This window comes from Callospermophilus lateralis, chromosome 5, assembly GCF_048772815.1.
Source record: "Callospermophilus lateralis isolate mCalLat2 chromosome 5, mCalLat2.hap1, whole genome shotgun sequence".
Taxonomy (NCBI): domain Eukaryota; kingdom Metazoa; phylum Chordata; class Mammalia; order Rodentia; family Sciuridae; genus Callospermophilus; species Callospermophilus lateralis.
The window spans coordinates 42,587,340-42,613,844 of NC_135309.1; the positions used below are offsets into that span (position 1 = coordinate 42,587,340).

At 55.0% G+C, this 26,505-nt stretch overlaps 2 protein-coding genes across 4 annotated transcripts in view; one reads left to right on the plus strand and one right to left on the minus strand.

The window, feature by feature from the left end:
- Unc5a (unc-5 netrin receptor A) overlaps positions 1-11,596 on the plus strand; it is a 60,763-nt gene extending 49,167 nt beyond the window's left edge. For 2 of the 3 annotated variants that reach the window (XM_076856587.2, XM_076856588.2), the window contains exons 3-16: positions 1,024-1,167; positions 1,419-1,522; positions 1,680-1,860; positions 2,407-2,574; positions 3,165-3,329; positions 4,621-4,809; positions 4,914-5,216; positions 7,943-8,030; positions 8,278-8,446; positions 8,645-8,878; positions 9,011-9,160; positions 9,237-9,401; positions 10,010-10,188; positions 10,409-11,596. In XM_076856587.2, coding sequence (XP_076712702.1) covers positions 1,024-1,167; positions 1,419-1,522; positions 1,680-1,860; positions 2,407-2,574; positions 3,165-3,329; positions 4,621-4,809; positions 4,914-5,216; positions 7,943-8,030; positions 8,278-8,446; positions 8,645-8,878; positions 9,011-9,160; positions 9,237-9,401; positions 10,010-10,188; positions 10,409-10,574 — 2,405 coding nt within the window. In that variant the 3' untranslated portion in view covers positions 10,575-11,596. The remainder of the gene's footprint in view (positions 1-1,023; positions 1,168-1,418; positions 1,523-1,679; positions 1,861-2,406; positions 2,575-3,164; positions 3,330-4,620; positions 4,810-4,913; positions 5,217-7,942; positions 8,031-8,277; positions 8,447-8,644; positions 8,879-9,010; positions 9,161-9,236; positions 9,402-10,009; positions 10,189-10,408) is intronic. The other variant, XM_076856589.2, reaches the window with a different exon arrangement.
- A 174-nt stretch (positions 11,597-11,770) lies between these two features.
- On the minus strand, positions 11,771-24,606 carry Hk3 (hexokinase 3). The gene is made up of 18 exons (XM_076855838.2): positions 24,511-24,606; positions 21,060-21,222; positions 20,726-20,880; positions 20,512-20,631; positions 20,321-20,416; positions 19,490-19,589; positions 19,225-19,408; positions 18,577-18,732; positions 18,206-18,439; positions 17,576-17,871; positions 17,341-17,480; positions 17,144-17,263; positions 14,749-14,844; positions 14,481-14,580; positions 12,672-12,855; positions 12,414-12,569; positions 12,003-12,236; positions 11,771-11,915 (listed from the first exon to the last, which is right to left on the minus strand). Exons 1-18 carry the CDS (start codon positions 24,604-24,606, stop codon positions 11,771-11,773), a joined length of 2,775 nt encoding a protein of 924 aa, XP_076711953.2.
- Between the last annotated feature and the right edge of the window lie 1,899 nt (positions 24,607-26,505).

Sequence of the window (26,505 nt, forward strand, 5' to 3'; positions counted from 1 at the left end):
TGCGAGTGGCCGCCCTAATTAATTTCTCCGTTACAATGTCTTTCCTGCCCTTCAGGCTTGGCTCTCTCCCTCTTTCTGATAAGCCAATGACCCGAGGGAAATTGGGGTCAGGAGGAGGAGAAATTGGAAACAAACAGTCTTTCTCACTCTGGGGACACTGGTTTTGGCTGAAGACCAGGGGAAGGGAGGAGGACTGGCATCCCCTCCCAGCACTGCCCGCCATTGGGGTCCAGGCGTGGCAGAAGGCAGATCTGAGTGCAGCCCGGAGAGGGGTCCCCCCCACCGCCCCGCGCAGTCAAGCCAGGCAGAGCAGGTCTCTGACCCCTAATCATTGGCCAGCTTCCGCTGATGGCCCCTCACCCTCTTCCAACCTTTCTCCATAAGGGGTGGGCACCCCAGCCAATCCCAGGGTGACAGTGGGAGTCCTGGACTTTGGGTTCACACAGCCCTGGGTGCTTGTTCACTACTCTGCACCTCACTTCCTTATCCATAGCGTGGTAACGACTCCATGGAAGGGAGTGAATTGAGGAGAAAACGAGCCCCCCACCCCCCCACCCCCCCACTCCCCCCACACACACACACACACGGGAGACGGTCACTAAGTCCTGAGGGCCTGTGACCATACAGCTGCAATTACACTGATAACAGCTCTTACCACAGCATCACCTTCTGAATCTACCTGCTGCCCTCCAGGGAGGGGGCAGCCCCTTCCTCTCCCTCTTCCACCCACAAAGGCCCCTGAGCTCAACCTGTCTCCCCACCCTTTCTGCCTGGGATTGTTGGAGGTCAGAACTTGTTGCCCAAGCTCCACCCGAAGCCCCTTCAGGGACATTTCTGTTAGTGACTCCAGAGAAACAAAGTAAAATGAATGAAAGTTCTAGAAACTCCACTCCTGACCTTCAGAAGATATAACTCAACACTCCTTTGGGCCACCTGGTTCCCTCCGGGTTGAGGCCTACCCCCAAAGCCCACTCTTCAGCCATGGATGGGACGAGGAGGCTGAGTGTGGCCCCGTGTCCCTAGGGCTGCCGGCCATGGAGGTCCGCATCAACGTGTCCAGGCAGCAGGTAGAGAAGGTGTTCGGGCTGGAGGAATACTGGTGCCAGTGTGTGGCGTGGAGCTCCTCGGGCACCACCAAGAGTCAGAAGGCCTACATCCGCATCGCCTGTGAGTCCTGGGCCCAGCCCCTGGCGGGTGTCACCAGGAGGGGGGCAATGGGCTTCCTGGAGGAGGGGAGTCTGAAACCCCACAGTCCTGACTTGATGGATGGAGGAAGTGCCTGGGGACAGCCCTCTCCATGTGCCCCCAGACTCTTGGCGTTTCCTTCTGCCATGTGTCCTGGCCTCTGAAGGACCAAAGAACAGAGCTGTCCAGGCTGAGCCAGGCACGTAGGCAGGAGGACTGTCTTGTTCTTTCAGATTTGCGCAAGAACTTTGAGCAAGAACCGTTGGCCAAGGAAGTGTCCCTGGAGCAGGGCGTTGTGCTGCACTGCCGCCCACCAGAGGGCATCCCCCCGGCCGAGGTGAGAGGGGGCCCCAGTGCCTACTCCACAGGTGGCGGGCTCCCAGCTCCCTGGTTCCCCTGCCTTGCTCCCCACCCAGATTGCCCTCCTGCGGGGCCGCTCTCTCTCTGGGCACTGCCAGCAGGGCTAGCCATGCAGTGGGCCGGCTTCCCCCCAGGTGGAGTGGCTCCGGAATGAGGACCTGGTGGACCCATCCCTGGATCCCAACGTGTACATCACGCGGGAGCACAGCCTGGTGGTGCGGCAGGCCCGTCTGGCTGACACGGCCAACTACACCTGTGTGGCCAAGAACATTGTGGCCCGACGCCGCAGCGCCTCGGCTGCTGTCATTGTCTACGGTGGGTCTCAGGCTTCCCAGTCACATGGGGAATTACTGAGGTGACATCGGGGGACAGACATGTGGCTGGCAGGGTGGAGAGAGGTCATGGAGCTAGGACCAGGTGGGCCAGACGTGGCCTGACTGGAAAGGACAAGGTTCCCGTGGTTGTTGGGGAAGACAGGTGTCTGGGCAGAGAGCTGGGACAGGTCGGTGGTCATCTGGTCCAGGGGACAGTATGCAAAAGGAGATAAGGGACAGGAGCGGATCTAGGGAAGACACCGGATCACCTCCTGTGCTCCTGAGTCCCTAGATGGGCGAGAGGCTGGGGCCTGGGCTGACGGAGCGCGGGAGCACCTGGCGGGAGAAGGGTGTTTCCTGCAGCAGTGCCACCAGGCCCCAGAGCAGCGGGCACAGCTTGGCCTCCCCTCCAGGCCTCCTCTTCCTGCACAGCCACAGCCCACCCACCTCCAGCTCATGGTTCCTCTGCCCTCACGCCCTGTCCCCTGGGCCAGCATGTCTGAGGAAGCCCCCGCTCCCTGACCCCAGTCCTTCTCTGTCCGGCCAGTGAACGGTGGGTGGTCGACGTGGACCGAATGGTCCGTCTGCAGCACCAGCTGTGGGCGCGGCTGGCAGAAACGGAGCCGGAGCTGCACCAACCCGGCGCCTCTCAACGGAGGCGCCTTCTGTGAGGGGCAGAATGTCCAGAAAACAGCCTGCGCCACCCTGTGCCCAGGTACCAGCGGCCACTGCCTCCCGCATCGCTCCTCACCACGCCATCTCCGTGCCCTGGCTCCATCGTGCCCACCAGCCTGTCCCCCCATGGCTCCATCCCACCCGCCTGCCACACAGGGCCAGGCTCAGGCTAAGGCAGGGATCGGGGTCCAGTGTGCAGTTGGAGTCAGGGCTCAGCGTCCAGGCTTGGGATTCAGCATAGGGTCTCAGTCACAGGGTCGAAGGGACAGTCTGAGGACAGGGTTGAGGGCTCAGCCTGGAGCTATGGAATCCACCTGTGCCTGGGACCAGAAGGGCCATCACATGACTGAGCCCTACTGCCCCAGGACCAGGACGGCCTCCCAAGGGTGGGGAGAGCCAGGCAGCCCCTGGCGTCATCCGCGCCTCCCTGTCATTAGCATGTGTCATCCAGGCCAGCTGGCACTAGAGGGTCTGCAGTTCGGTGGGCCTGGCTCTGGCATCGCACCTAGGTCCAGGCCAGCCCGCCCTGCCTGGCCCACCTACCCAGCGGGGCCACCCCGGCAGACCACCTAGGGCTGGCTTCCCGGGCTGACTGCGCTGCCTCCTCTCTGCCCCTGTTGTCTCATCTAGTGGATGGCAGCTGGAGCCCATGGAGCAAGTGGTCAGCCTGCGGGCTCGACTGCACTCACTGGCGGAGCCGGGAGTGCTCTGATCCAGCGCCCCGCAACGGAGGTGAGGAGTGTCGGGGCGCTGACCTGGACACCCGCAACTGTACCAGCGACCTCTGTGTGCACAGTGAGTTCTCTCTGTTCCTGGGTACGGCTCTGTTTGCCAGGAATGGCCCTGCCCATCCCTGGAGAGGTGTGGCTAAGGCAGTCATTCCTCTGCCGCAGGCTGCGTTCCTCTCCAAAGCTCAGGGCCTTGGGGATACTCCTCATCCCTAACACACCCACACACATGCCCACGCATGCTCCCACCTCCCATGCCTCCGGAGACAGGCATGTATTTGGCTCATTTAGCCCTGTCTGCTCACCCAAACGCCTTCCTGTCCCACAGCCTCACATCCACCCCATCCCCCAAGTGCACACACAAGTCCTGAGGGAATGCCAAGCTTGTGAGGGCTGTTAATTACAAGGCCATAACTAACAATTAAAGATCTCTGTTGGATTTTTTTCTCTAGAACACACCCTCCCCCATTCTTTCAATTAAAAACCTAATTATCTGTGTCAATTCTTTTCTGATGGACATTTCTTCCATTATGGCAAAACCCTTCTAAAATCAATATAGTTTCCTCCAGGTAGTCGATGCTCCCTACCCCTGCCCAGCTCCAGAACTGGGGGAGGCAGATAAGGAAGAGGGCCCAGGGACTGAATAGGAATCACAGTAAGCAGATCCATTGTGTATTAATCTGTTTTCCATTGCTGTAACAAACTACCTGAAGATGGGCTCTTGGTGAAGAAAAGAGGTTTGTGTAGCTCCCGGTTTTGAAGGCTGAAAGTCTAAATAACACAACACTGGCTCTGACAAGGTCCCTTTTAGGTACATCATTCATGGTGTATGGCGTAGTAGAAGTGCATGTGAGAGGGAGAGAGTACATGGCAAGGCAGGAATCCAGAGAGAGAGAGACCATGGAGGAACTTAGTACTCTCACAAGCATTTACCAGGGTCCCACAAGAACTACCTCCACTCTCACACCACCACACTGGGAGCCACATTTCTAACATATGAATGGTTGGTGGACATACTCAAACCCTGATTTGGGAATCCCAGGAGCTCCCCTCCAGCCCAGTTGGCGAGCAGCTCCCCAGAAGAGCAGGTAGCAAGCTCAGCCTAGCAGCCAAGCCCCAGGCCACCTGCCCTTTCCTCCTCCATTTTCCCTAGCACCCCCTTGGCCTGAGCCTCAGGCCTGTGAGGGGTGAGTTGCAAGCCAGGTCGTGGTGGGTGCAGGGCTGGCACACACACATGCTGGCACCGGGCTCCTTGCCACAAGTGTGCTAAAGCCCAGGAGTGGAGGAGTGGGGACCACTGACCTCTCCTTCCCAGCCCCTGTCCCCTGCATCTCCCAAGGCCACACTCTCTCCTGCAGCTGCTTCCGGCCCTGAGGATGTGGCCCTCTATGTGGGGCTCATCGCCGTCGCCGTGTGCCTTGTCCTGCTGCTGCTTGTCCTCATCCTCGTGTATTGCCGCAAGAAGGAGGGGCTGGACTCGGATGTGGCCGACTCGTCCATCCTCACCTCAGGTTTCCAGCCCGTCAGCATCAAGCCCAGCAAAGCAGGTGAGGAGGCCCCGTCCCCAGCGCTCCTTCCCGAGCCCCTGTGCCAATTGCCACTGAGGAAAGCCCCCCCGCGCTGCGCCCTGAGTCTGTCTTTGTCCCCACAGACAATCCCCACCTGCTCACCATCCAGCCAGACCTCAGCACCACCACCACCACCTACCAGGGGAGTCTGTGTCCCCGGCAGGACGGGCCCAGCCCCAAGTTCCAGCTCACCAATGGGCACCTGCTCAGCCCCCTGGGTGGTGGCCGCCACACGCTGCACCACAGCTCACCCACCTCCGAGGCCGAGGACTTCGTCTCCCGCCTCTCCACCCAGAACTACTTCCGCTCCCTGCCCCGCGGCACCAGCAACATGGCCTACGGGACCTTCAACTTCCTCGGGGGCCGGCTGATGATTCCCAACACAGGTAGGAAGGACCCAGAGTGCCCCAGGGAGCCTCCAGTTCCCTCCTGGGGGGCAGGACAGCCCAGATGTCCTCCTGGGCCGCTCAGCTCCCAGAGGCCCCTGGAGCAGGCCTGCAAGGAGAGGGGCAGGTGGGGAGAGGACCCAGTCGTGGCTGTCAGTGGTGCCAGGCCAGAGCTCTGTCCCTTCTGTTGCCTGTGGACACAGTGTTGTCCCTTCCTCTGCACAGCCAGCCAGCCAGCCTGAACACGCCTGCCCTTGGACCCAGGGGTGGGCCAGGCATCCGCCCCAGGTGGAGAGACATGACGGCGGACCCAAATGAGAAGAGCGCAGGCCGAGCACAGGGCCCCTGAGAGCCTGGCTGCTCCTGGCTTCTGCCTGTCGCATCACAGAAACCCCGACAGGGTCGCAGAGACTCCTTGTTAGAGAATCGATGGACCCTGCTGTGGCCATCTTGGGGAGACTGCCACAGCCTCCAGTGAGGCTGGCAACTCCATCCTCCATCTAGTCCCTCAGCTTAAATGACCCTGGGTGCCCCGGGTTTCCTTGCCCCTCTCTGGCTGCTCCTGTTGCCTAAATGTAGGTGTGCCTCAGCACTCCTTCCTGGAGCCTTTCTCCGCTGAGCAATCTCACCCACTCCATGGCTTTAATCACCGTGTCTCTGCCGATCACTCCCACTCCTCCATCCCCAGCCAGAACCATACACCCAGCTGCTTCCTGGGCAGCTCCATCTGGATGTCTCACAGCACCTCAGATTCCTTGTGCCTAAAACAGAACCGTCTCCCACCCTCCCCCAGAGACATCCTCTTCCTTGGCTTTCCCCAGCTCATGGACAGCACAATCTGGCTGTTCAAGCCAGGAACTGGCTGGGGGTCACCTTGACCTCCTGCTCTTCCTCATTCATCCCCTTGGACCTATGCCAGCCTCAGTCATACACCAAGTCCTGTGCATTCTCCCTCCTCAACAGCTCTTGCCTCCTGTTTCTCGGCTTTCCCAGATGCTTCTCCTGGCTCAGGCCACCACACCCCTTATCTCAATGCAGCTCCCATTTATCATGTCCCCCCGCCCCACACTCAAACAAACCCCTTCTGAGGCTCCTCCCTGCTCCCTGCGTGACAAGGAAGAGATAACTCATCCCCCTCTGGCTAGAGCTGTGGCCTCTTCCCTCCCACATGCACGTCAGCACATTGCATAGCGGCTATGGACCATCAGCACTTCAGAAACACCGTGTGACCTTTGCTCATACGCGTCCCTCTGACCCTTCCACTGGCTCATCTGCTGCTCTCCCTTGAGTCTTGGCCTGGAGGCTCTTGTGAGTCCCCCTCTGGACAGAGGATGATGACGCACCCCTCAGGGGTGTTAGGGTGAGGAGGTGAGATGGCACCTGTTGGCTCCAACAAAGAGGGGAGCAAACGGGGGTCCTCTGTGGCCCTCAGCCCTTCGCCCCTGGCAGAGTATGTAGGTGCCACTGCTCCCTTCACCCTTCCTGCAGTCTGCTTGTCCTTTTCCTGGCTGGGCTGAGGGCTTTCGTGAGAGGGCCTCTGTTGCTTTCCCTCCCCTTCCTGAGCGCCTGGCTTTAGTGTTCAGCATTAGCATTTGTTGAGTGCGTGTGCAAGTGTTTGTGCCTCCGTCACAGGGAGCATTCATACCGGGATGTCTGGGATTGTCACCAACTCCAGCAACATTAGGTACTAGGGGACAGTGCAGGCTAGTGAAGAGAGGCAAGGACTATATATGGGATCAATGGCTTCCTTCTTCTGGCTTCAGCTTTCTCTGAAATACAGTCATGCGTCACTTAATAACAGGACATATTCTGAGAAATGTGTCTCTAAGTGATTTCCTCAGTGTGAACATCATAGCGTGCGCTGATGAAAATCTAGGCAGCAATGATGTCACTAAGCAATATCAGCTTATGGGACCAACATTGTAAATGCTCTTTCATTGACAGAAATGTCATTATGCATCAAGTGACTGTCCAGCCACCTCAGAGCTGCCCACTCTTGAGAATATCCATTTGCTTTTGGATTTTGTGGAATAAAGTTCTAGAATGTTTCCCTTGCCCCCTGTCCTGAGCAGGGCGTCCCCTCTTGATGTAGGACTCCTTATCCTGTGGCAGGGCCACTTCTCCAGCCCCCTAGAGTGACTCCCTGGCCCTGTCCTGGTGGTATTCTGCCCCGCTCCATCCTTAACCACCCCTCTGATGTGCTCCTGCAAGGTGCTGGGTGAGGCACCTGACAAGGCTCAGGAGGCTGTTGAAGGACCAGTCCTCAGAGGGGGCCAGGGCTGGTGGAGAGGGGAGGAGGGTAGTGGTTCCAGAACCACCAAGTATCCAGTCCAGGCTGGGCTGAAGAAACTGCTGGAAGGAGAGCAGAGGTGAAAGGCCTTAAGTGCCAGGAATCTGAACTTTATCGCAGAGGCAGGGATATGCCCTGGTCCCAGCCAGACCCTTTGGATGACAGGGGAGATAAGGTCAACATCCCTGGCACCTTCCATTCCAGAGTTTTCTATGCCCAGGCTAAATAGGCATGCTTCTCCCACCCGGGTTCCCTCAGCTGTTCTTGGAATCTCCCTGACTCATCTTCATGCTAGTGTGGGTGGTGGGACAGCGTGGCAGTTCTTGCAGCACCTCTGTCCCCAGGCCGGTCCTCAACGGGAGACTCATGGAGGCACTACCGGTAGAGTGTGTGTGTCTTGCAGCTGGTCAACCTGGCCTCTTCCTGTCTGTCACAGGAATCAGCCTCCTCATCCCTCCGGACGCCATCCCCCGAGGAAAGATCTACGAGATCTACCTCACACTGCACAAGCCAGAGGACGTGAGGTGTGGGCTGAGTCCTGCTGCCGGGCGGGGAGGGTCCTGCTTGCTGCTTTCTGTCTCTGGGACGCCCCTGCCCACTCACCCCTGTGCCTGGCCTGAGGGAGGGCAGAAGAGCCACACCCTAACCCACCAGGCTCTGTAGTCCTCAGCCCTGGGTACTGCTGCCCTGCCCGAGGCCGGCACCCTGGCCCCTGGTCCCCAAACAGGCCACTGACTCCTTTCCCTCCCCTCCCATATTTCCCCACTTGAGGTTGCCCCTAGCTGGCTGTCAGACCCTGCTGAGTCCCATCGTTAGCTGTGGGCCCCCCGGAGTCCTGCTCACCAGGCCCGTCATCCTCTCCATGGACCACTGTGGGGAGCCCAGCCCCGACAGCTGGAGCCTGCGCCTCAAGAAGCAGTCGTGTGAGGGCAGCTGGGAGGTGAGCAGAGATCAGCCCCAGCCTGCCCACCCCCAGCGCTGGCCTCGTAGCCTCCTGCTGGCTCAGGCGAGGCCCTCAGCAGCCAGTTGGCCCTGAGCCACCTCCAGAGCCCTCCCTAGTCTCTGGCTACTTCTCAGAGCTGAGACTGGCCCAAGGGCTCCCAGATTGGGTAGAACTGACCATTGGGCCCACCCGCAGGACGTGCTGCACCTGGGCGAGGAGGCACCCTCCCACCTCTACTACTGCCAGCTGGAGGCCAGCGCCTGCTACGTCTTCACCGAGCAGCTGGGCCGCTTCGCCTTGGTGGGAGAGGCCCTCAGTGTGGCTGCTGCCAAGCGCCTCAAGCTGCTTCTGTTTGCCCCCGTGGCCTGCACCTCCCTCGAGTACAACATCCGCGTCTACTGCCTGCACGACACCCACGATGCACTCAAGGTAGGGCCCTCCCCCGGCTGCGGCCCTGTGGGCTGACTGCCCAGGGCTCTCAGCATGGAGTCCCTTGCTTCAGGGGCAGCGGAGAGGGGCTCTCCCAGCCCCCAGGCCCTGCTGATGGCCTGGACACTGCAGGAGGTGGTGCAGCTGGAAAAGCAACTGGGCGGACAGCTGATCCAGGAGCCTCGCATCCTGCACTTCAAGGACAGTTACCACAACCTGCGCCTGTCCATCCACGACGTCCCCAGCTCCCTGTGGAAGAGCAAGCTCCTTGTCAGCTACCAGGTGAGGCGGAGCCCACTGCCAGCACTCGGGGGCTGTCACAGGGCACACCTGACGCCTGCTGTCTGCCTTCCCCCAGGAGATCCCCTTTTATCACATCTGGAACGGCTCGCAGCAGCACCTGCACTGCACCTTCACTTTGGAGCGCGTTAGCCCCAGCACCAGTGACCTGGCCTGCAAGGTGTGGGTGTGGCAGGTCGAGGGTGATGGACAGAGCTTCAACATCAACTTCAACATCACCAAGGTGGGCAGAAGGGACAATGTGCTCCCACCACCGTACCCCAGAAACACCTCCCGCTCCTGCCCTGCCACCATTCCCCCTCACTGCCCTCAGGCCCACCTCCTTCTAAAAACCACTTGGCGCCTTCCAAGTGTCCTGAGGGGAGAGGTTCACAGGCAAATGAAACTTGAAGAGTGGTGTCAAGCAGGGTATGGGAGCAGGGCTGGGGGTGCTGCAGGGGTTTCCCCTGGGAGGGCTTGGTACCGGGCCTTCAAGGTTAAGCAGGAGTTGACAAGCAGCAGGGTGAGGAAGGACAGGAGCTGAGGAGGGAGGACTGAAGGCAGCAGGAGCAGTAAGTGCTGGGTGGTGGCAGGGCTGGCTGAGGACTCAAGGTAGGGGAAGGGGGCCAGAGAGCGCCTCTGCTCACTGGCTGAGACTTTGGGCAGGTTGTGCACCTTTGATCCCGGGGTCCCTCTAAAGTCCAGAGAATAGAGCTTGGCACTGAGTGAGGGGTGCTCAGGAAACCCCAGTGCCCACGCCACCTCCACATTCTGGTATGTCTGGGAGCTGCCCCAGCGGAGGTGGCAGTGAGAAACATTCTAACACCATCTCCTCCTCCTTCCCATCCCCAGGACACGAGGTTTGCTGAGCTGCTGGCTCTGGAGAGTGAAGGGGGGGTCCCAGCCCTGGTGGGCCCCAGTGCCTTCAAGATTCCCTTCCTCATTCGGCAGAAGATCATTACCAGCCTGGACCCGCCCTGCAGTCGAGGTGCCGACTGGCGGACTCTAGCCCAGAAACTCCACCTGGACAGGTGGGTGGGACCCGGGCAGGGAGGGGTTGTGGAGGCCCCCAGCAGTCCAGGTGGGGCAGGCGGGGCAGGCGGGCCGCCTGCAGGGCCCTGCAACTTCCACCAGTGACTGGGGCAGTTACGGCATTTGGCTGAGGGGTGGTCCTGTCCTTGGTAGGTTGCGGTGTGAGGTGGCAGCCCGGGGTGAGGTCAGGCCAGTGATGGGCTCTCCTCCTCTCTGCAGCCATCTCAGCTTCTTTGCCTCCAAGCCCAGCCCCACAGCCATGATCCTCAACCTGTGGGAGGCACGGCACTTCCCCAACGGCAACCTCAGCCAGCTGGCAGCAGCAGTGGCCGGACTGGGCCAGCCAGACGCTGGCCTCTTCACGGTGTCAGAGGCCGAGTGCTGAGACCAGCCAGGCCCATAACGCCTACACTCTCACCAGCTTTGGCACCTGCCAGGGACAGAAGCCGGACAGGGGCCCTACCCCCCGCACCAGGGAGAGCTGCTTGGACAGGCCCCCTCCCGGCCGAAGTTGTCCCTTAATGCTGGTCCTTCAGACCCTGCTCCAACTCCCATCCCTCCCTGGCCTGCCTGGCCAGCCTGGCCCAGCCACTTGCTCACACTATGCCTGGCCCCAGGGCCCAGGGTGGACAGTGCCTGGAGCCCAGGTTTGGCCCAGCCCATCTGTGTATGTGTGTGTGTGCGTGTGATGCTACCTCTCCTCCTGCCCCTCCCAGGGGCCCGCATACACACGGGCACATGTGTACACGCTGGGCTCGGAATGAGGCCCCTGGGGCTCCTGCCTGAGCTGGGCCTTATGCAAACATTTCTGTGCCTGCCAGGTAGGGGCACGCCTGAGGGGCCTGGCTCCATGCCTGCCGGACTGAGGACCCCAGCCAGACGGGCCGGCCCCTGGATTCAGGCACACAACCACCACACGGGCATGTGCCCATGCATGCCTTGTGTGCCCATCTCACATGCACTCCTTCCCGGGTCACGCAGACCCCACCACCACCACACGCATCTCATGCTGTACACCCAGAGGTCGCTCACGTCTCACGCCTGGTGTCGGTACACATCTGCCTCACATGCTGCCCTTCTCCCACCCACCCAGGGACACCCGACGGCTCCTCCCCAACCCTTCCCCTGATCCCAGCCTCGAGGTGCCCTGCCCGGCGGGGCGTGTGAATATGCAATGGGAGTCCCGGGCTGTACAACGGCGAGTGTGTGTGCTGTGGCGTGCCCGTTCCTAGGGCTGGCCGGTGCCCCCATGTGGGGCCTGTCGTGTGAAGCTTGTGTCCTGACTCTGTCTTAAGTGCATTCATGCACTTACACTTGGCCTTATGTACACAGCCTTGCCCGGCCGCCGGGGCGCATAGGGATTTTAGCGGACGTGAATGTAAATAAATTATATATATATATTGCTAACCCATGTGCTACCTCTCTTGGGAAAAGCTATCAGGGAGGGTAGATGGCCACAGAGGTATCATACATGGACTATTCGGAGAGTCCCTGGCGACTGGTCTGGCTTGGAGCTGGGCTGGGCCAAGGCCCTGGTCTGGCAAGACTAGGGCTGAGATCCCAGGGTTCCTGTGGATTTCTTCAGACACGGGTCTTCTGAGCAAGGCGACAGGCAACAGCAGTGACCAAAGCTGCACCTTTGCCAGATCCATCCTCTGACTGCAGGAAAGTGACTTTGCAGCGAGGGGCCAGTTCCCGTACTGTGGCTGCCACCAGGCTGGAGAAGCTGTGAAGAGGAGGAGCTGAGATGAGCCCGAGGACAGCCAAGCCCCGCAGCCATGCCTCCCTGCCTGGCTCATGCACCCAGACTCACTGGGGATGCAGCTTGTAGAGGGTCCCATCCACCCCCACAGAGATTGTCAATTCCTCCAGGCCACGGTTCTCCCGGATCTTCTCCACCACGGCAGCTACACCTGCCCCACAGAGTTGAGCAGCTCTCCGGGACACAGCCTGGCACACCTCTAGGACCATCAGGGCATCGTCTGAGGTCAGGGGCAGCCCCAGATCCTCCAGGATGGCTCGGACCTGTCGCAGAGCCAGGCTGTCGCTGGGGGACAGGAAGGAATAAAGCGCAGAGGTGGGATCCTGCATTAGCTCCCCTTCTCTCAAGATTTTTCCCACCTCATCCTCCAGAGAGGACCCAACCATCACTAGCAGGCAGCATTCCCCACAGTGGATGGATAGACTCCTTTGCGGGGTAGAAGCCAATACTGGCCTTGGGTACCTTTCAATCTCAGAGAGAAACTTGGTCTTGAAGATGTCCCTGGTCTGAAGGCACTGGGTCTGCTGGCCTCGGAAGAGAACTCCAAGGCTGGTCAAATGCAAGAGGATGTGGCGGACAATCTCCCCCAGGTACATACCACTGATCATCTTCTCAAATCTGCATGAACATGTGTGTGTCTGCCTGGGGCAGGAGGGCTTGGCAGCTCCTATCCCCAGAGCCTGCCACTGCCAGCCATCACTGCCCAGGCCCAGCCCGTACCTCTGCTTGCCAGGATTGATGGACGCCTGGTCCACACTCTCATCAAAGCAGGTGCTGAGCATGCCCAGTGAGCCATCATCCCCAAAGGCTCCCCACTCCATGTTGATGCACATTTGGCCTGACTCGCCGGCCATGTCCGCCACATTCAGGAGCTCTTCCATGTAACAGGCATTGGTTCCAGTTCCTGCAGAGAAGCCAGATGGGGTGGAAAACACTTTTTGATGCAGACAAAACCCCTCTGAGCCCTTCCTACACCAAAATGACAAAATTCGTGATCCCTCCCTACTTCTCCATCTTCCCACATTCAAAACCTATCCTAGTCCTCTTCCTTCCTTCCTGACATCCACAGTGCAGATCCTGTCTGCACCAAGCCCTTGGGGCCTCTACTACCTCCCCTACCAGTACCACGATCAGGGCATCTGCCATGCTTCCCAAAAGGGCCCCTGCAAGATCCATCAGTCACATTATTCCCCTGGGAGATGTGATGGCCCACTGCCATCAGCTGGTAAGAGGCTAGAGAGCTCCCTAGTCTTGGCCTTCTAGACCTTCAGTCAACTAACAGGTACTGGGCCAGGCCAGGAACATACAGGGAAATCCAACACAAGGAACCCCACCATCTGGCCATAAGTTGGATAATGAATGGCCATCTCTGATGGACATCTACAGGCCCTAATAGAAGTACAAAAGGACGGCATCATAGGAGTCCTGGAACTCAGGGTAGGTCTTGCTGCCTACAAGGTAAAGAAAAGCTACAGAGAGAAATCGATGTCTAAATTGGGCTTTGAAGCCAAGAGGCATGGAGAGGGAAAGGCATTCCAGGCAGGAGGCATAGCCTGGTCAAAGGCATTTCCCCTCTTTCCCTCCATATTTCAGCCCTGGGAAGATGGGCTTCTTGCCACCTGGAATTCCTCTATCCAGTAGATTATTCCCATAGCCACATGGATACACCTCTCCTGAGCGCCTGCCGGTGCCAGGCCCTGTGTTCAAGAAGCTCCAGTCCACGGGAAGATGCTGTGTGTCTTGCACTGTAAGAGACTCTTATGGAGCTTGGGGAGCCCTCCTTTCCTTCAAGACTTGCAAGTCCCACCTGTCTCAGGGCCCACTTCTTTCTGATCTTGGCCTTGTACCCACCCATGTGTAGAGTTAGAATCAGTTCTCTCTCACCCATGGGCTGTTCTATGCTCAACCCCACAGGATGGTCAATTCTGAAAATGCAGAATTTCCTTCGTTTATATGTGCTTCGATTCCAGCTGGGCTCAGTGTAGGTGCTTAATAAAGACATTGAATCTTAGACTGTCTGAAGGACCCATATAGCTCATGGGTCCCTCCCCCATGCTCCTTGCTAGTTCCAGAATTGAGTATGCAGTACAAGTCAGGCATTGGGCACACTTCCCCCCAACCCTGTATTTCATCTTCACTATTATTAGAGGCACTATTATCTGCTTTATACAATAAGGAAACTGAGGGTCTAGTGACTTGCCCAAGGTCAAAAGGTAGAAGTGACAAAACTACTATTTTCACCCAAATCTATATGACTCCAAAGCAGAGATTCATGATAAAAGAATCTGCCCATCTGATAAAGATGGGCAAACTGAGGCTTAGAAATATTTAATGACTGTGTCAGTAACTGAGGTGGATGAAATACTCCAACTCCAGACTCCCAGCCCTATACAGTATCCCAGGACCCTACTGGGTCAGACAGGAACAATTCTTCATCCCCAGGGCCAAGGGAACATCCAACCCACAGAATCAACAGGAGGCAGCAAATTATCAAGCAGTAGGGGCACAAAAGGGCAGGACCCTCCTCACCGACAATGAGGCCTATCTCGCAACGGGGATCCTCATAGCCACAGGACATCATGGTCCCCACCGTGTCATTGACAATGGCAACAACATTCAGCTCCACTGCCTGCACACAAAAGGATGCTGCTAGTTGCTGGGCAACGCGGTCGTCACGGCAACCAGCACTGGACCCAGAGGTCTCTATTGCAGAGGACCCCCCTCTCAGAAAGCAAGAGACCCTTGCTCCCTTCAAGGCCTCCTGCAGTCCAAAGCACCCCTCGGGGCAGGTTCTTACCTGTCTGCGTTTGATGGCTTCCCGCAGCAGATGCACAACATCATGGCCCTCACAGTCTGATGCATTGAAACCCTTAGTCCAGTTTAGAAGGATGCCCTGAGGTGGGACCAAGAGGAGACGGGAAACTGGAGGTCCCTTCACTCTGCCTCCCCAAAGCCAGCATCCAAACAAAAGCTACAATTTCTGCTACAGTTTCCTTGACCACTTTGCCCTATGGTCAAAAGCCTTGACTTCTGCTCCCTCCCAACTCCCCAGGAGGATTTCAGTGTGAAGAAACCTATTAATAGTGATTTGACCTACATCTTCCATTATTAGTTCTAGAACACACAGACAGTCTGAGGGTCTGGCCATTTTAAGACATTTGCCAGAAGGAATGGCCCTTTGTAATTGAGTCAGGACGAACTGGTAAAGTGAGTGCTGTAGGTGAGAAAGAGGACAGAGAAAGCTCAGAAGCTCAAATGCCAGCAGATCCCACCTTCTCTGAGAGAAATCAAAAGTCACTCGAAAGGAAGTCATACTCAGAGTTAGGGATGGAACTGTGTCAATGTCATATTCACTCGTTTGTCCCAGTTATGGGTAAAGGACAAATGGAAAAGCGAGACACTCGGACAGGATGAGGGGGACAAGACAGACACACTTTTATTGTGAGGAACTGGACTTAGATTAGTGACAGGGAACTGGACTGTACCTGAAGAGGTTTGTTCTTGTTAGCCCCTCTGAGGGAGGGGCAGGAGGAGTGAGTAAGGCCAGTACCATCAGGGGAAAATGACTACTCTGCCCAAAGAAGGAGGAAGGGCTGGAAATTTTTGGAGCAGATTCTATTATTTTGTTTTGTTTTTATGAGGTGGGGTCTCACTATGTTGATCCCTAGGCTGGCCAGGAACTCCTGACTCAAGGGAGCCTCCCATCTCAGACTCTGGAGTAGCTGAATCTGCAGGCACACGCCACCACTCCCTGCTAGTGCAGTGGATTTCAGAAATAGTGAACAACATTTCTCCCCCAGTCATATTGCCTTATGTCCCTTTCCCCACTATACAGCAGTGAGACACCGTGTGCTCATTGTCTCAAAAACACAAACCAGAGACTGTGACAGACTAGAGGGAGAAGCAGTTTGAGAGAGATCAAATGATGGGAAATAATAGTTTCCCTGCCCCAGACAAGATGGACCCCCTGTCTGGGGAAGTGGAGGCAGAGGGGAACTCCGACCCAGATTTTTGATGGTTTCCTGAGAAAGGTGTCATATGCCCCCCATCCTGAACTAAACTTGTGTGGTGGAGGGTGGGGGAGAGACAGAAGGGATTTGAGTGACCTGAGAACAGAAGAGGCTTCAATCTTCATTCTCCAAGTAAAGCCTAGGGAAGTGTTAAGATTCAAGAGAAGTCTGGGCATGGTGGCACAGGCCTGTAATCCCAGTGGCTTGGGAGGCTGAGGCAGGAGGACTGCAAGTTCAAAGCCAGCCTTAGCAGCAGACTTAGTGAGGCTCTCAGCAACTTGGCAAGACCCTGTCTCTAAATAAAAAATTAAAAGGGCTGGGGATGTGACTCAGTGGTTAAGTGCCCTTGGATTCAAATACCTGGTACAAAAAAAAAAAAAAAAAAGACTTAAGACAGAAATTGGCAGAAGGAGATTCCCAGAGAGCTGGGACCTGGGCTTCTCTGAGTTTCCCCATGTCTGTAAATTTTGCACAGCAAAGTCTGCTATGGAGCTAAGAGAAGACCCTACCTTGGGAAGGGGATCCCCACATTGACTAACACTAAGTTTTAACCTCTCAAAAGAATGTGGGCTCCACACAAAGTAAAGTTCAGTTATAGAAATTAATCAAACTGTAATGGGCATGGTGGCACATGCCTGTAATCCCAGTGGCTTGGGAGGCTGAGGCAAAAGGGTCACGAGTTCAAAGCCAGCCTCAGCAAAAGCGGGATGCTAAGCAACTCAGTGAGACCTTGTCTCTAAATAAAATACAAAATAGGGCTGGGGATGTGGCTCAGTGGTGAAGTTCCCCTTAGTTCAATCCCCAGTACCACACAAAAAGATTAAAAAAAAAAAAAAAGAAATTTATCAAACCATGTTTCTTACATGCCTGGGTTTATACCTGAGTCATACCTGCTTCTCACACCTTGCAAAGAATAATCAAAAGCAGCAAGCATGCTTAGCCCAGCAGACCAGTCGAGAGATGGCAGCAGATTGTGCTGCTGTCATACATGTGGAAAGACACACTGCGGTGTGTTCTGAGTGGGGATGCTGGGTCTAGACTTGTGCCTGTTACTCTGCCATCCCCCCTCCAGCACCAACCCCCACCCCACACTCCGCCCTTTCCCTGGCTCACGCACATCTGTGACGGATGTACGGGTAGGAACCCCTTGGGGATCACTTTTCCTGGCCCTCACTCCCTCACCTGGTCCAGGCCAACCTGCTTGCATGGGAAGGAGAAAGTGAAACCCAGGGGGAGGCTCTGTCCACTCATGCCCTGCCTCTGCTGGAAGTCCACGATGCAGTCCACGATATGGTCAAAGAGCTGCAGGGTGTGACAGGTCAAGATGTGGGCTTCACCCATGTCCCCCCCAACCCTCTGACGGGGACTGCTATGAGTACCTGCTGCCCAGAGCCCTGGGCCACACACTCAGGAATGGAGTAAACCTGGTTGATGATCTGTACACCTCCCTCTGTCAAACGCACCAGAAGGACCCGGAAGTTGGTGCCCCCCAGGTCCAAAGCCAGAAAGTCTCCTCGCTCTGTGGGACAGAGACACTCAGTACCAACAGTGCTGGCGGCTCCAGCCCCAGCAGACTCTGTGACTCCCAGACCCACACTCAGGCCAGGTCCTCACCGCTGCCATCGGGTGTGGCTCGCACGTAAGTGGGTAGCATACGGAGAGAGGAAGCCTCCCCTCGGAGCCCCTTGGCCATGGCCTCCCGCATCTGCGCTTGCACGGCTTTCAGCTGCTCCAGGTTCAACCGGAAAGGTGCCAGGGTCTCCTCCAGCAGGCGCCGGTGGGCGGCCAAGCGGGCAGCCACAGCTGTCACCATTGCCACTCCCCGGCCACCTCCATCCACAGAGGGGATAAAGGAGACATCACATTCCGGGACCAAGAGCATCACTGTCTCCTGCAAAATGCTGTGGAACCTACACAGACATACACCAGGTGCACCCAGCTTGATATCTGAGCCCTTTGCTGAAGCCCTGGGCCCTATAATTTTAAATCAACTCAATCCTAAATCAGTTCTGTGCACCAACAATACATCTAAGTGTCCCCAGTGACCCCCCTCCATGGCACAAGCAAAAAGAAACATTTCTTCTCTTGTTGGCTGTCTCCTGGCCTCCCATAGCCCAGTCTGGCCTTCACTCTGCTTAGGTGCCATTCATATCCACTGGCTTACACATGTGATCCCAGGTGCCCTCTGGGTGTCTATCATAAACACACGCGTGTTCAGGCTATGTGTCCATATTCTCACAGTACCTGAGGTGCTGCTCAAACACTTGACCTCCTGTGGCCACAGCAACCTGGAGGGTCTGCTGCTCCCGGCTGTGCTGCAGGCGGGACAGGACTGCAGCCAGGGCCGCCGCACAAAGCTGGGCAGCCCGGGTGCACACGGCCGCGCACACACGCTGCACAAGCTCAGCATCTGAAGCCTCCAGGCTCAGGCCCAGGTCCTGCAGGATTGTGTGGACACGGGCTGCCCCAGTGGAGGGGCTGGGGGTGGGTAGACAGGATAATTGTTTGGGGCTCAGACAGCCCAGTAGCTCCCCATCCCACAAAATCCCCATGGCCACCTCCTGTTTCCCAACCTGAGAATCCCCTTGCCTGAGCTGCCAGCCTCCCCCACTTACTCCTCCATCTCAGCCACATGCTCCAGACGGATGCTGCCTTGGCTCAGCAAAGCAGGAGAGGTACAGCCACCAAAGAGGACGCCACGACGGGCCAAGTGGGCCAGCACCAGTCGCACCAGCTCACCCAGGTATAAGCCCCCAATCATCTTTTCAAACCTGCAAGTGGAAAGGGTAGCTGGACAGCCCTGCTGAAGCCCTCAGCCTACCTGGCTCCACCTCCAAAAGCCCCCAAAGAGGAGTCACTTTCTATACCGAAACCCCCAACTGGAGGTTCCCAACTGGAGCCTCTCAGAGGACAGAGCATGTTGCCCCCTCTGACTTAGGGTAAGTTCACGGGCCTCCTGGAGGCACAGCAGGATCTAAAAAAGGCAAGGCACACCTGACTCAGCTATTCTGAACCCCCAACATCAGCCATCTATCAGGGCTGATGAGAGTCAGGAATAAAGGAGTGTCCAGGGTTGAAAACTCTGGGTTCTAGAACCTTGAGGCCTTTCTTCTTTGAACCTTGCCCGGATCCCCCAGGGTGCAACTGGGAACCTTTAGAGTAGGAGGGAGGAGTGGTAAGGGCCTGAGTGCAGGGATAGCAGAAGAGGTGGGTCAGAGCAGCGATAAGGCCTAGACCAGGGTCAGGACCCCCTGCTAGGTCACCTCTGGGCACCAGGATTCAGGGACTCCTGATCCAAGGCATGGTCAAAGGTGGTCATCACTGGCCCCAGGGCTCCATGATCGTTGAAGGATCCCCATTCAATGCTGACGCAGGTGCGGCCCCGGTCCTCATCCAATACGGCCACATGCCTCGCCTCCTCCATGTAACATGCATTGGTGCCAGTGTCTGGCAGGAATAGCTCCATCAGATCCTGCACACCAGGCAGCCACACCCACCACCCCTCATCTAAAAAGGTCTGCGGCTCACCTACGATGAGCCCAATCTCACATGGCTGAGTGCCTGGCTCACAGCCCATCATGGTGCCCACTGTGTCGTTCACCACAGCAACCACGTCAATGCTGTAGGCCTGGGCAGTGGACAGGGCAGAGTTGGGACTGGCCTGATAGCCAGAGTGGGATCCCTGGGGCAGGGCTTTGATGGAGACATCCAAAGTCCATGAAACGCAAGTGTTTGCATTCCCAAACACAACACCCAGGGTCCCTATAAAAGGTTTTCCTCCCATCCCATCTTCAGCTCCTCCCTTCCCCAAATCAGGCCTCAAGGTCATGGGTTCCCACCTTCAGTCATCACATCCAGAGCTCCTCAAGATGACGGTCTCAAGACTGAGCCTTCTTGGGGTTGCTCTCCTCACCTGCATTCCGACCTAGCTCCCCAGGCCCTTCCTCCTAGCCTGACTGCTTGCTCTAACACTTTGGCCTGTGCCCACCTCTGAACTAGATCCTCCTCCCCAGCCTCACCATAAACACCAGGCAAATTTTTCCTTCAAGTGCCTGCTCCCTCCGCAGTCAGAACACAGAGACAATTTTTTATTAGAATGTGACACAGGTAGACTGTAAGAACCTTGAGGACATAATCACAGTTTTCATTTTTTGTCCAGTACCACCACCAGGGCCCTGAACATTTCTTTAGCCCAAGTTACCTTGCCTATACAATGGGAATGGTGACAACCAGGGTTAAACCAGATAAAAGCAGTGAGCAGGAAAGAAAGGCAGGACGTTTCTGAAGCACAGGCACAGCCCATAGATGCAAGCCCAGGCCAGCCAGGGCCGCCATCCCATCACCTCTACTTCCACTCACCCCCTGCCTCTGAATGGCATCTCTCAGCAACTGGACCACATCCTGGCCTTCCACACCACTGCACCTAAAACCTTTGGTCCAGGAAATGAGGGTGCTCTGGGGGACAGAGAAGTGGAGTCAATCCTCTAGTGGCTTTCATGGTGCTGCAGCCCCTCTCCACACACACTGTTCCCAGGCCTGCTCCACCTCACCTTGTCCAGGCCTGTTTGGTGGCAAGGGAAGGAGAAGCTGAACCCAAGCTGCAGGCCCCGATTTCCCACGGGGTGTGCATCCAGGAACTCAGACAAGCAGCAGGCGGCAAAGTCAAAGAGCTGTGAGACAAGGAGTCAGGGCACTTAGCTCTGCCCACCTGAGCCCCAGCCACCCAACCGGGCCCAGGTCCTAAAGGCTGGCATTGATACTCACTTGCTGGCCAGTGCCCAGTACCACCTCTTCAGGAATCATGAACTCCTGGCTCCTGGGCTCCACCCTATGCCCCTCGATGCCCGTCAGAGTCACCCACAAGACTCGCAGTGAGGCCCCTGTGGCCCCTAGCTCCAGCACCAGAAAGTCTCCTTGTTCTAGGGGGCAAGCAGGTCATAGAAAGCCATGTAGCCAGCAAGATCGGTGCCCTCTGCCTCCCAGAAAAATTCCCAAGGCCTGCAAAATCTGGATAAAGGGACCTTAGAGATGGAACACAGGGATAAGATCAGTATTCTCTTCCAAGCCTGGTCACTCATGTTAGCCTAATACCACCCACCAGTGCCATGTGGGGTAGACCCCACATATGTGGGCAGCATCCGGACTGCAGGAGCAGGGCTGGCCTGTCCCTTCAATGCCTGCTCCATGGAATCCAGGAGGCTGGCTTGGATCTGCTGCAGCTGTGTCCTTGTCACCTTGAATTGCTGTAGACATCCCTGTACCTGGGGAGAAACAAGCCAACATCTGGAAGGAAACCCTGTTGCACTGGCCAGATTCTCCAACAGGAGCAGAGGCCTACCCTGCTCACCTCGCATCTGTCTTTCAGTCCTTCAGCTTCCCAAGGGGCTTGCTTGGACCCTGTCCCAAAACCCCTCTGAACCTTGCTAGTCTAGCACCTGCCAATCCTACTCCTTGCCTCTTCATACACTGACTCTTATGGCATACACCCAGTCCTGTGTCCTCAGAAAATTCTGCTTAGGAGAGAGAAACCGCCCACCTCCTCCTGCTCCATGTCCTGGTGGTTTCCTCTCAGCTCCAACATCCTCTTCCCTGCCCGTCTACTCATTTGGATGCAGGGTTTGGAAAGACCTCCCTCTTGTCACTATGACTGATTGCTCTCTGACCCCCCAGTATCCAGAGCAAAAGCCTCTCAGTGAGTTGTTGAGATGAATAAATGTGTGAACAAACGTCAAGTGTTTGCCTTTCCTAACCCATTCTCATGCTCTAGAGCCAGAACAAGCTCAGCACAGGAGAGTTTGGAGACCACGGGAGATGGTCTTCCCTTCATCAGTAATCCTTCCCAACATATCAACCAAGGCCAGCACTACTCTAAGCACCATACACCACATTACTAACCAAGTCCTGCTCTTGTAGACCTCTGATTCCAGAATGGGAGACAGAAAATAAGTAAATAATAATATGATTGTGGTAGTTTAATAGTTTAGTGGCTATTAAGGGGGAGGGAAGCAGGATTGGAAGATTGAGAATGGCTGGGGAGGAAAAGATGTCTTTAGATATGAATCCAGGAAGGCCTCCTTGAGGAAGAAACCTAAATGAAGGATAAGAACAAGCCATATGAAGATCTGAAGGATGAGCACAAATGGGCTTTCTCTAGAGTAAGTGATGGATTTGGGGGAACACCAGGAGTGGATTGGAGCCTGAAAGGAGGGCTGAGCAGGCAGGGGAAGGCAGAGGATGTGACACCCCAGGTTCCCACTCCACCAAAAAGAAGAGCCCCAGGAGCCCCAGCTCTGTGTGCAAAAACCTCTGCTGGATTAATTTCTTGAGACTGGGAAACAGAGTTCATGAGGAAGCAAATATCCTAACTGGAAGGCTCCATGACATTGGTATGTGGCAGCTGCCAGCAACCACACATGCTGGGAAATTTTACTCCTATGTTACAAATGAGGAAACTGAGGCTCAGAGAGGGCAAGTCATCTGCCTAGCCAAAGTAGGATATGAAGGAACAGGGTGGATTGTGAACCCAGGTCACATGGACTATAGAGATGTTTCTATATCAATGTGAAGACTTGTAAAGACTAGCAACCACCCCTGAAAAGAATTCAAGGCAGGAAGAAAACCCCAAACAAAAGAAAATTTTTGAGAGTCCTTGCCCTGCCCCTTTTCAGTCATGTAATCCTGGGAAAGGCACACTCTTTCTGAGCCTCAGTCAACTCTTAGGAGAAACAGAAAATACAATATTCCTAAGTCCCCTGGTGTGGAGGACTATGTCTGTTCATGGCTCTCAGGGCCATGCCAAACAGGCTCTTGGGATTTGTTGATTGAATGGTTGTGACATGAGATAAATGGAACAATGTTTGTGAAAGTGTAAAGTGCCATTCAAATGGGAGGGGAGACAACTGTGGAGTTATGGAGAAGTCAATGGCTTGGGCAGATTTATTTTTCTGCCTTTTCCTCCTGGGTACAATAAGGTTCAAGTGGAGAGACTAGGAGATGACCAAAGCCACAAGAAAGAACTTCTCTGGCACTCTGGTGGGGTGCACAGCAGCCTGGAGAAACTCCTGGAGCCTCCCCTCCTATCCTATCCTTGGTTAGGAAGCAAGGAGCAAAGCATTAGATAGCCTGCGAAGTCCGTATGGCTTCCATGCTGGCTCCTTTAATTAACTCGCGTGTTAGTGTGGAGCCATCACCTCACTTCTCTGAGCAAGTTACCTCTTCTATCAGGCAAGAACAAGAATAGTGCCCGCTTCTCAAAGAATGCTGTGAGGACAAGATTATAGATGGGCAGCAATGGAGCAGTGTCCGACACAAAAGAAATGCCTGGGGACTGTGGGTTCCCTTTCTTCAGAGCATGAGATACAGCTAGCCTAGAGGGTCTGAATCTAGACCTTCTCTAGTTACAAAAAAAGACTTTGGGGAAGGGTCTATGAGACAAGTAATTAACTTTTTCTCAATCTAAGGCTGTGGGCAGGGAGTCCAGGGTGAGACCTGGGTGCTTAGTAGGAGTCCAAGGCCACAGGACACTGGGTGTCCCTGTGAAGTTCCCCAAAGCCAAAGGGAATTACAGGTGCAGAGGCAGAGGGCAGATGTGGGATATGCATAGGAGGGAGGGGGGAAAAGGGAGTCAATGGCAGGCCCTAAAACAAGCCCTAGAGAGCAATCATTGCTCATTCCTGGGACCCAGCTATGGGTTGGACATGGAAGAAATGTTTACAGCAGAGTCTGGGGTACAGGTTGGACAAGAGAGGAGGGGGAACATGAAATGCAGTGAGGGGGTGATGCCTTCACAGTTGGACAAGAAGCCTAGTGAGTAGATCTTTGAAGGAGTCAGAAAACTTCAGAAACATGGGTGCCTCTGCTGTGCAGGTCCTTTATCTCCATGAGCTCATTTAACCATTCAGGAAGTGGAGAACATTCAGCTTTATTCTCCTTCATTTTACTGATGAAGAAACAAACCAAGATATATGAAACAATTTACATAAGTGTTTCCGGCTCAAGGGTGTGGTAGGCAAGAGCTTATGAGTCTTGGTCAGATGGTAGGGAAAAAAAAAAGAGAAATTCACTTCTGAACAAACCTTGGCCATACGGACTATGCCACATAATAACTTCCACGTTCAGTTCAGCACTACAATCAACCCTGGGTGTGAGGAGAGAGAGATGTGCAGGTGTGACTGGAGGAGTGGAAAGGGCTCAAGAATACAGCAATTTACAAGAAACTCCTGGGAGGGCCAAGTTTGGATGTATGGACTCACTTGGGGTAGGGACGGTACCCATGTGGAAAGGTGGCAAAAGCAATAGTTCTGGAACTGATACACCTCAGCTCAAGCTCCTATCAGGCCTTAAACTCGAGTCATTTCACCTCTCTAAGCCTGTGAGCTAATCTTGCAGTTATTTGGAGCCTCAAAAGAAAGAGGTACTGGGTTGGAGAAAACAGTTTGGTAAACTGGAAAGAGGTCACACAGGTGTGTGCACAGGGAACCTTAGATCTCTCTTTCTGCTCTTCACATCCTTGGAATAAGCATGAAACAGGCCCCCAGCACTGAACTTACCAGCTCTGAGCTGTCTGAGGGCAGGGGTAACCCCTCCTGGGGACAGCCCAGGGCTCTTTCCCCAGGCTGCAACCCAGCAGGCCCAATAGAGTCCATGTGATTCCACAATGGGAGTGGGTCACCTACAGGAGAAAAGGGACAGCCAGGGTCAACCACATAATCTTTAGGCCCTAAGAGGCTGTAACTCAGACCTTCAACTCCCTTCCTTCTGAAAGGGACCAAGGAGGAGATTGTGGGCAGAATTCAGAAACTCTGATTATCAAAGATCCTTTAGCAATTAACCAGAAGGCAGTTATTTTCCAGAAGCATGTGTTAACAAGAGAGATTGGGAGGCTGATTTCATGTTCAATTGTCATTTGTTTATTCTGTCATTCATTTATATCCGGTGGCCTTCTGTGCAGGATGCTGGGGTGTAGATGAAGTAGATACAGGCCCTATCCTCGGAGAACTCACAGCCTTCCCAACAATCACAGCAGGGCTGGCACAGACAATGGTAGAGATGGACACATGTACTTAATGGTTAAACATGCTGCTATGATTAGAAGGTCAGGGATGTGCTAGAGGTCAAAGGGTGTGAGAGACCAAAGATCTGCCAAAGAAGCAGCCAGGCTGGAATGTGGATAGCCTTCAAGCCAGTCTAGGACGTGTGAATTTCATCTTGAAGGTGACAAGGAGACACAGAAAAGGGTCTGTACTTTGGAAACTGAATCTGTGCTTTAGAAAGCAGCTCCCCTGATGGTATGACTTTGGACAATTCATTTATGACTTAGAATTTTGGCTGCATCATCTGTAAAGCAATAATATTTACCCTTGCAAGGCTGTTATGAACACAAAATGGAATAAAACCTGGGGAAATGCTTTGTGAAATGCAGGGTTACAGAACTGAGAAAACCCTGGACTGAGAGCCCAGGACCTGACTCTCCACAAGGACATGGCACCACATCTCCCAACATCAAGGCCACATTTTCTTTTTCTGTGAAATTGGGACTAACATGGAACCAAAATGTCAAAGTGCTATGTGGGGAAAATGAGACAATGAGAGCAGAAGATCCTTGCTTGAAGTGCACATCCAGATTTATTTAACCAAATCTGAAACCCTGTGAGCCTCAATTTCCTCTTTGATACCATGGGAAAAAAAACTATGTTCTTCTGAGGATTAAAGGAGTTCACGTTCCAGTGATTCAGGTAACCTTCAGGGTGGAGGAGAGGAGAAGCAGTGGAGGATCCACAAAGCTTCTGTCCACTGAGCACTCTACCTCGCAACAGCAAAACTTCTGGAAACATAGTTCCTTCCCACTACTGCAACTCCTTCTTACCTTCAAGCCCCATACTCCTATGAATTCGCCCTCTATGTGGTTAACTAAAACCTAATTTGACAAATCCAAACCCCTTCCCTCAGTGCATTTGCTGCTGTGTTCTCCCCTTCTTTGGCTCCAGCAGCCAGTCTCTCCTGGGTCTGCCTTTAAACAGTGGGGTTCCCAAGCCTCTGACCATGCATGCCTTTCTTCACAATCCCTCTTTTATCTCACTCATCCCCAAAGTTGAGTAAAACCTGTGCAGGGATCCCAAAATCCCTGACCTGAGCCCAATCCTATATGCTAGCGGTCTGTTAGATCTCACTACCTGGGTGCTGGAGAGACTCCTTAAGCTCAAAAACCAAAACTAATTTGTTTTCCTACTTTTCATCACTGAACTCCTGTCCTCCACCTTGACTGGAAGCCATCAAGAGGTTTGCTCATCTACACAAACCATTTGGGTTGCTGGTATACGTGCCCTGCCACCTGTGTGTGCTTGATCTTGAGCTCTGGAAAAAGAGCTCTTCCAGTGTCCTCTCCTCCCTACCCCCACAACCACTGTCTGATTGTTCTAACAGCCTCTTAAGTAATACTTCTGCTTCTAGTCTACTCATCTTCTTGCCCAACTTGCAGCACATCACCAGCAACTGTGCTAAAATAGATTTTACCTTGTCATTTAAGGGAAGTTCTGTCTCCCTTA

Excerpts from the sequence above, each read along its gene's own strand:
- Hk3 (XM_076855838.2), bottom strand. The coding sequence starts at position 24,606 with ATGGACTCTATTGGGCCTGCTGGGTTGCAGCCTGGGGAAAGAGCCCTG. Across the intron at positions 18,440-18,576 it reads CATGTGGCTGAGATGGAGGA|CCCCTCCACTGGGGCAGCCC; the intron begins GTAAGTGGGGGA and ends ACCCACCCCCAG. Across the intron at positions 17,872-18,205 it reads GTGTTTGAGCAGCACCTCAG|GTTCCACAGCATTTTGCAGG; the intron begins GTACTGTGAGAA and ends ATGTCTGTGTAG.